Source organism: Oryx dammah, unplaced genomic scaffold, assembly GCF_014754425.2.
Source record: "Oryx dammah isolate SB20612 unplaced genomic scaffold, SCBI_Odam_1.1 HiC_scaffold_23, whole genome shotgun sequence".
NCBI classification, from domain to species: domain Eukaryota; kingdom Metazoa; phylum Chordata; class Mammalia; order Artiodactyla; family Bovidae; genus Oryx; species Oryx dammah.
This window is the reverse complement of record NW_024070207.1, coordinates 8,294,498-8,303,880: the sequence shown is the minus strand read 5'-3', so window position 1 is coordinate 8,303,880 and position 9,383 is coordinate 8,294,498. Positions and strand designations below refer to the sequence as shown.

The 9,383-nt window shown below is 43.3% G+C and overlaps 1 protein-coding gene across 1 annotated transcript; it reads left to right on the top strand.

The window, feature by feature from the left end:
• Positions 1-8,110: 8,110 nt before the first annotated feature.
• TCEAL2 (transcription elongation factor A like 2) lies at positions 8,111-8,934 on the top strand. The gene is made up of 2 exons (XM_040266358.1): positions 8,111-8,477; positions 8,522-8,934. The coding sequence occupies exons 1-2, from the start codon at positions 8,159-8,161 to the stop codon at positions 8,932-8,934; spliced, it is 732 nt and encodes a 243-aa protein (XP_040122292.1). The 5' UTR covers positions 8,111-8,158.
• Positions 8,935-9,383: the final 449 nt, after the last annotated feature.

Genomic DNA, 9,383 nt, shown 5'->3' with positions numbered 1-9,383 from the left:
CTCATTGCAGCCCAAGAGACTCTCAAGAGTCTTCTCCAGCACCACAGTTCAAAAGCATCAATTCTTCTGTGCTCAGCTTTCTTCACAGTCCAACTCTCACATCCATACATGACCACAGGAAAAACCATAGCCTTGACTAGATGGACCTTTGTTGCCAAAGTAATGTCTCTGCTTTTGAATATGCTGTCTAGGTTGGTCATAACTTTCCTTCCAAGGAGTAAGCATCTTTTAATTTCATGGCTGCAATCACCATCTGCAGTGATTTTGGAGCCCCCCAAAATAAAGTCTGACACTGTTTCCACTGTTTCCCCATCTATTTGCCATGAAGTGATGGGACCAGATGCCATGATCTTCGTTTTCTGAATGTTGAGCTTTAAGCCAACTTTTTCACTCTCCACTTTCACTTTCATCAAGAGGCTTTTTAGTTCCTCTTCACTTTCTGCCCTAAGGGTGGTGTCATCTGCATATCTGAGGTGATTGATATTTCTCCCGGCAATCTTGATTCCAGCTTGTGCTTCTTTCAGCCCAGCATTTCTCATGATGTACTCTGCATATAAGTTAAATAAGCAGGGTGACAATATACAGCCTTGACATACTCCTTTTCCTATTTGGAACCAGTCTGTTGTTCCATGTCCAGTTCTAACTGTTGGTTCCTAACCTGCATATAGGTTTCTCAAAAGGCAGGTCAGGTGGTCTGGTATTCCCATCTCCTCCAGAATTTTCCACAGTTTATTGTGATCCACACAGTCAAAGGCTTTGGCATATTCAATAAAGCAGAAATAGATGTTTTTCTGGAACTCTCTTGCTTTTTTGATGATTCAGTGGATGTTGGCAATTTGATCTCTGGTTTCTCTGCCTTTTCTAAAACCAGCTTGAACATCTGCAAGTTCACGGTTCACGTATTGCTGAAGCCTGGCTTGGAGAATTTTGAGCATTACTTTACTAGCGTGTGAGATGAGTGCAATGGCCTAAAGAACAATGTTAATTTGGGGTGGAATTCAAGCTTCTTTTATGCAGTAAAGGGAGAAGCAGGAGGAGGTGAGGTTAGGTGGTAAGTAATAGCCTCAAGCAGCTGGGCATCAGTGAGGGTCTGAGGGAGGTTACAAAACTTCTTTGTTCTTGGTCAGTTAACTTCTACTGGGATCTGGTCAAGATATTCCTGCAGAACTAGATAAGACAAAAGCTAATTTTTCTTTTTCTTATTTCCTTATCACCTTAGTGGAAGTAGAGGTTTTTTTTATTTTTTTTAAAAAGGGGATATCAGGTACATCCTAAACTGCAGGCAAAATTCTCTCAGTGATTAATGAGCCTGAGTTAGCATGACTAAACAAAGGCAGCTAACTACAGAATACAAAGGTAAAGACTAAAATAGGTTCAACATGGAGCAAGGATTATTCTTCCTTACAGTAAGGACAGTAGCCCCTCAGGCTCCCCTGTCCATGGGGTTCTCCAGGCACGAATACTGAAGTGGGTTGTCATTTCCTTCTCCAGGGGATTTTCCTGACCCAGGGATCCAGTCCAGGCATCCTGCATTGTAGGCAGATTCTTTACCATCTGAGCCACCAGGGAAGCCCTCAAAATGGGGTAAGAATTATTCTTTCTTATTCCAAAAGTAAGTTGATATGGATTTAGTAGACTGTTTTTACTTGAATTAGTTTCCTAATGCTTCCTAACCACAAACTTGAAGGCTTAAAACAATACATATATATTATCCTATAAGGTAATAGCTGCGGAAGTCAAAAGCCCCAAATTAGAAGGGAATGGCAACCCATTCCAGTCTTCTTGCCTGGAAAACTCCATGGACAGAGGAGCCTAGTGGGCTACAGTCCATGGGGTCCCAAAGAGTTGGACATGACTAAGTGACTTTCACTTTTCTAACTCAACATAATTAGCACATCGCTTCCAAGGACAATAAAAACACCAAATTTACAAATCTGCTAAAGAAACATTTGCATCTGCTTCAGAAGATAGTAGTTATTTTAAGACTATATCAATTAAGTACAGACAGATTCAGAAATTGTGTTGACTTATTCTATGAACAGAACTTATAATTTAGAATAAATTATTTTTTCTTTCAATTTAATTGTTCAAAATTTGAATCGCAAGTTTTCATGCTCATGTTAAAATATAGGAGTGATTTCTCAATATTTGGCTTCATTAGCAAAATAATTTAGGAAACAATTATTGATGATAGTTTAAAATCAGCATCATCAAATACTAAAAAGAAAATCAGTTAATAGCAAGTGATTTGATATTGCTTTTATCAAAATAATATAATAATAATACATTTTTGGAAGTTCACACTGATGAAAGAGAAATATCTAGCCTTGTTATTAGTGGAATTGTGAATTCAGTTAATGATTTCAACATTGAGGATACAATTACTTGTTATGTGACATTGATGTGTTAATTTGAATACATATTTTGGTGGAAGAAAATGTTATAGGAGGATAAATGTTTCACTAAATTAAAAAACATATGCATCAGAAATATAATTGGTTGTGTCACATATGTAATTGGAGGGGGGTGGGAGGGGGGTTCATGTTTGGGAACGCATGTACACCTGTGGTGAATTCATGTCAATGTATGGCAAAACAAATACAGAATTGTAAATTAAAATAAAAAATAAAAATTAAAAAATTAAAAAAAAAGATGTATTATTTTTCAAATCAAATAGAAATGGAGATGTCCCATAGTTACACATATGAACATCCATATACTCAGATATCCATATACTCTATGTGTGTGTGTTTGTGTGTGCTTGTATGTGTCACAACACTGTAGAAAATACAATGTTGGTAGTTTACTAGTCTTGGGTAGTAGTTTCACAAATGTCAAAGACAAAAAAAAAGAAAGGGAATAGAAGGAAGAGAGACAAACATGGGTTACACGATGAATCTGTTCATTTGTGGACCATAGTTTTAAATGTTTTAATCAGAAATCTTCAGGCAAACAAAAGCCCAGGACCAGACGGCTTCACAGCTGAATTCTACCAAAAATTTAGAGAGGAGATAATACCTATCCTACTCAAACTTTTCCAGAAAATTGCAGAGGAAGGTAAACTGCCAAACTCATTCTATGAGGCCACCATCACCCTAATACCAAAACCAGACAAAGATGCTACAAAAAAAGAAAACTACATGCCAATATCACTGATGAACATAGATGCAAAAATCCTTAACAAAACCCTAGCAAACAGAATCCAACAACATATTATAAAGATCATACATCATGACCAAGTGGGCTTTATCCTAGGGATGCAAGAATTCTTTAATATCCACAAATCATCAATGTAATACACCACGTTAACAGATTGAAAGATAAAAACCATATGATGATCTCCATAGATGCAGAGAAAGCCTTTGACAAAATTCAACATCCATTTATGATAAAAAAAAAAAAAACCCTCCAGAAAGCAGGAATAGAAGGAACGTATCTCAACATAATAAAAGCTATATATGACAAACCCACAGCAAACATTATCCTCCATGGTGAAAAATTGAAAGCACTTCCCCTAAAGTCAGGAACAAGACAAGGATGCCCACTCTCACCACTACTATTCAACATAGTTTTGGAAGTTTTAGCCACAGCAATCAGAGCAGAAAAAGAAATAAAAGGAATCCAGACTGGCAAAGAAGAAGTAAACTTCTCATTGTTTGCAGATGACATGATCCTCTACATAGAAAACCCTAAAGACTCCATCAGAAAATCACTAGAGCTAATGCTTGTGAACTGTGGTGTTGGAGAAGACTCTTGAGAGTCCCTTGGACTGCAAGGAGATCCAACCAGTCCATTCTGAAGGAGATCAACCCTGGGATTTCTTTGGAAGGAATGATGCTGAAGCTGAAACTCCAGTACTTTGGCCACCTCATGAGAAGAGTTGACTCATTGGAAAAGACTCTGATGCTGGGAGGGATTGGGGGCAGGAGCAGAAGGGGACGACCGAGGATGAGATGGCTGGATGGCATCACGGACTCGATGGATGTGAGTCTGAGTGAACTCTGGGAGATGGCAATGGACAGGGAGGCCTGGCGTGCTGCAATTCATGGGGTCGCAAAGAGTCGGACATGACTGAGCGACTGAACTGAACTGAACTGAACTGAACTGAATCAATGAATACACTAAAGTTGCAGGATATAAAATTAACACAGAGAAATCTCTTGCATTCCTATACACTAACAATAGAAAACAGAAAGAGAAATTAAGGAAACAATTCCATTCACCATTGCAATGAAAAGAATAAAATATTTAGGAATAAATCTACCTAAAGAAACAAAGACCTATAAATAGAAAAGTATAAAACACTGATGAAAGAAATCAAGGATGACACAAATAGATGGAGATACATACCATGTTCACGGATCAGAAGAATCAATATAGCAAAAAAAGAGCATAGTACCCAAAGCAATCTATTGATTCAATGCAATCCCTATCAAGCTACCAATGATATTTTTCACAGAACTAGAACAAAATTTCACAATTTGTATGGAAATACAAAAAACCTCAACTAGCCAAAGCAATCTTGAGAAAGAGGAATGGAACTGGAGGAATCAACCTGCCTGACTTCAGGCTCTACTACAAAGCCACAGTCATCAAAAGAGTATGGTACTGGCACAAAGACAGAAATATAGATCAATGGAACAAAATAGAAAGCCCAGAGATAAATCCACACACCTATGGACACCTTATCTTTGACAAAGGAGGCAAGAATACACAATGGAGAAAAGACAATCTCTTTAACAAGTGGTGCTGGGAAAACTGGTCAACCACTTGTAAAAGAATGAATCTAAAACACTTTCTAACATCATACACAAAAATAAACTCAAGATGGATTAAAGCTCTAAATGTAAGAACAGAAACTATAAAACTCCTAGAGGAAAACATAGGCAAAACACTCTCTGACATAAATCACAGCAGGATCCTCTATGACCCACCTCACAGAGTAATGGAAATAAAAGCAAAAATAAACAAATGAGACCCAATTAAAATTAAAAGCACAACAAAGGAAACTATAAGCAAGGTGAAAAGACAGCCTTCAGAATGGGAGAAAATAATAGCAAATGAAGCAACTGACAAAAAATTAATCTCAAAATTATACAAGCAGCTCCTGCAGCTCAGTTCCAGAAAAATAAATGACCCAATCAAAAAATGGGCCAAAGAACTAAACAGACATTTCTCCAAAGAAAACATAGAGATGGCTAAGAAACACATGAAAAGATGCTCAACATCATTCATTATCAGAGAAATGCAAATCAAAACCACAATGAGGTACCATCTCACGCTGGTCAGAATGGCTTCTATCCAAAAGTCTACAAACAATAACTGCTGGAGAGGGTGTGGAGAAAAGGGAACCCTCTTACACTGTTGGGAATGCAAACTAGTACAGCCACTATGGAGAACAGTGTGGAGATACCTTAAAAAACTGGAAATAGAACTGCCTTATGATGCAGCAATCCCACTGCTGGGCATACACACCGAGGAAACCAGAATTGAAAGAGACACATGTACCCCAATGTTCATCGCAGCACTGTTTATAAAAACCAGGACATGGAAGCAACCTCGATGTCCATCGGCAGATGAATGGATAAGAAAGCTGTGGTACATATACACAATGGAGTATTACTCAGCTATTAAAAAGAATACATTTGAATCCGTTCTAATGAGGTGGATGAAACTGGAGCCTATTGTACAGAGTGAAGTAAGCCAGAAAGAAAACCACCAATACAGTATACTAATGCATATATATAGAATTTAGAAAGATGGTATGGATGACCCTATATGCAAGACAGCAAAAGAGACATAGATGTATTGGAAAGTCTTTTGGACTCTGTGGGAGAAGGCAAGGGTGGGATTATTTGAGAGAATAGCATTGAAACATGTATATTATCATATATGAAACAGATCGCCAATCCAGGTTTGATGCATGAGACAGGGTGCTCAGCACTGGTGCACTGTGATGACCCTGATGAATGGGATGGGGAGGGAGGTGGGAGGGGGGTTCAGGATGGGGAACACATGTACACCCATGGCTGATTCAGGTCAAATGCCACTAAAATGTTGTAAAGTAATTAACCTCCAATTAAAATAAATAAAATCATAAACATTTTAATGCTTCCTTTTTTTTTCTTTTTTTAACTTTTCATTCTCTCTAGATGAGAATGGGTCAAATTTTGGAGTCCAAGTTTTCAGTATGGAAAGAAGTGAACAGAGAAGGTGAGAAGAAAGTTCGTGAGCTCAGTTTGGAGTGTATGGATTTTGAGGTCCCTCGGGGACATTCAGGCAGTGGTGTTCAATAGACAGCTGGCAAAGAAGTTCTGACATTCGAGGGAGGGAATAACCTGGACACGTAGGTTATCGGAGATCATTTGTGTTTACAAGAAAACGGACAGAGGTCAGCCAAGGAGAGAGAACACGTGGACTCAGAAGAGCAGAGGCTCAGGACACAGCTACTCAACGTGGCAGCGCAGCTTCCCGGCGAGCACCGGCCCCAGGGCTCTGGAACTGGTCTTGAAAGCGGGCTGTTGGGCTGTGTGGCGCGCTCTTGGCAAAGTCGGGTACCCTCCCTGCGATCTGCTGCCACAACTGGGGATAATGGGCATCTCAGAGGGATGCTGAGCGAGGACCTGAGATGCTCCAGGTAAAGCACCTGCAGTCAGGAAGCCTCCCTCCTGCTGTTTGTAAGTCCCCCTTCTCCAGCCCCACTCCACCTCTCCGCACCTGTCGGGTGCCTCTGGGAAGGGGGTGAAGAGGCGGCGCGCGGGGGAGAGAGCGAGCTCGGGGATGCGGCGCTCCCGTGACCAGCCGGCGCCCTGCAGTCAGGTGTCGCGCTGTCCGCTTGGCTCGCACAAGCCGCGCGGCACCGGCTCGCAGAGCTGCCCAGGTGGCGGGCGAGGGGCGAGCCCGAGGAGGGGCAGACCTGACCCGGGTCCTGCAGGTCAGGGTGGAGGTGGGCGCTGCTGGCGCCCCGGGCCTGGGTGGAAGTGGGTGGGGCTAGGATCCGGGAGCAGCGGGGAGGGGTGCAGAGAGGAGAGCCGCGGGGAGGGGCGCAGAGAGGAGAGCCGCGAGACGGATGGGGAGTGCCCGCGGGCGCGCGGCTGGGCACAGGGAGGACCCGGCAAGTGGCCCCGCCTCCTCCTCCACGCCCCTCCTCTGTGCCCTCCACCCATTTTCGAGCCTGAAATGGGGCCAGAGGTGGGGGGAGCAGTGTGACTTTGAAACGTAGACAAATTTCTGAGAATAGTCCCCCTCTCCCGCTTCCCTGGTGGCTCAGACGGTAAAGCGTCTGCCTACAATGTGGGAGACCCAGCTTCGATCCCTGGGTTGGGAAGATCCTCTGGAGAACGAAATGGCACCCCACTCCAGTACTCTTGCCTGGAAAATCCCATGGACGGAGGAGCCTGGTAGGCTACAATCTATGGGGTCGCCAAGAGTTGGACACGACTGAGCGGCTTCACCTCACCTGAGCCTAGGAGGAAATATTGACCTCTGTGTAAAGGGGTGGGGGGGGGGGGGGGGGGGGGGAGCGTGGATCGTCTTCAAAGGAGGGTTCCCCGAGGCTCAAGCAGCTTGTAAAGCATCCTGGTCTGGTGCCTGAGGCCTGACGAAAAATTTTGGCGACTGAGGTGCAGGGTTATGGGAGGTGGGGGAGGCCACGGTGGGTGAGGGCCCTGTGTTCATGGAGTTCCCAGCACATTTTCCTGTCTGCAGGTCTGTGAAGCTGTTGTTCCTAGCGCTTTGCTGGGCTACCAAAAGAAGAGGAACCTGTCCAGAATCCCTGTAGGTCAGTGAAGGAAGAGAGCTCTGGACAGGGACCCAGAGAGCTGGGAAGTGTGGAGGGACGGGCCCGCGCAGAATTGGGGGCCTCAGTGCCCACTTCCTAACACATTTACACACTGCCGCGCTGAGCAAGCAGAGGGAAAATGGCAGGGCCTGCCAGGGAAGTGTTGTCTCACGAGTGCACGAGGAATGGTGGGGTAAAGGGTGGGCAAAAGGCACTCTCGGAGGGTCAGGCCAGGTCAGGAGATACCTGACAAAGGGCAAGAAATGACTACTACTGTCTGGACCTGCATTTCCCCAAAACCTCAGTCTCTCTTGTCTCCTCTTTGTCTTCTCTTCCCCCGCCCCACTCCCAGGACAGGAAAAGGAGGGGAGGCTCAACATGGAAAAACTCTGCAGTGAAAATGAAGCGAAGCCTGAGAACCAGGGCAAGATGGAAAACAAAGAACAGCCACTGGATGCAGGAAAACCAGAAGCAGCTTGTACTAGGGAAGAGGAGGAAAACTTAGAAAACCAGGGAAGGACAGATCCCAAGGGAAAGACAGATGAGGAAGTATTAACAGTTACGGAAAGGCCAGAGAGTGAGACCAAGCCAAAAGAAGGAAACCTAGAGAGCGAGGGGAAGCCAGTGAGTGAGGAACAAGCACAAGAAAGAAAAGCAGAGAGCAAGGGGAAGCCAGAGAGGGAGGGGAAGCCAATGAGTGAGGAAGAAGCAAAAGAAAGAAAAGCAGAGAGCGAGGGGAAGCCAGAGAGCGCGAGGGGAAGCCAGAGAGCGAGGGGAAGCCAGTGAGTGAGGGAAAGCCAAAAGAAGACAAGCCAGCCAGCGAACCAAGGGAACCGAGGGCTGGCAGAAAGCACCCAGCTGGGGAGGATGTACCCAGGAAGGCCAAAAGAAAAACCAACAAGGGGCTGGCTCAGTGTCTCAAGGAATACAAGGAGGCCATACATGATATGCATTTGAGCAATGAAGAGATGATAAGAGAATTTGAAGAGATGGCCAGGGTGGGGAATGAGGTGAAGAAAACCAGACAGAAATTGGGGAGGTTTATGTGGATGCTGAAAAGTTTACAGGATCCCTTCCACCCGAGGGCCCCAAGGGAACTCAGGGGTGGCTGCAGGGCCCCACAAAGTGGCTTTGAAAACATTCCTTTTGTGTAGTGCCTCTGACCAGCATTTACCAGGCCTTGTGCTTTAAAGTTTTGCAAATACTTTGCTTAGGTGTCACTCTTAATATCAACAATCTTTGATCAAACTAGAGTACTCTATCAGTAGGGAATTTTTACCCATGTGCATTAATTACAAAGACATTGTGATTCTTGGAAACATAAAGTAGCTTATAATATCATCTACAGAATCAGTCCACTGTTGTAAAAGAACAGAAATTTACATAGTACATCTGGCACAGGAAAAGTAGAAAACTTTGTTTACTAAGTGGTTAACAGTAGTTTTACGTGTTGTGAGACTGTGATTGATTTATTTTCTTTGTTTTCTTTCTACTCATCCATTTTTTCCTAGAGGACCCAGATTACTTATAAAGAAATACTAAAATATAAAAAAAGAAAGCAATACATTAAAAGCAATACAAAGAATTATTTACTGAGTTTATG

What these genes read in the sequence shown, in the direction of transcription:
- TCEAL2 (XM_040266358.1), top strand. Translation starts at nt 8,159, where the DNA reads ATGGAAAAACTCTGCAGTGAAAATGAAGCGAAGCCTGAGAACCAGGGC. An exon ending in GAGGGAGGGGAAGCCAATGA is followed by an intron (nt 8,478 to 8,521) that starts GTGAGGAAGAAG and finishes AGCGAGGGGAAG; the next exon opens with CCAGAGAGCGCGAGGGGAAG.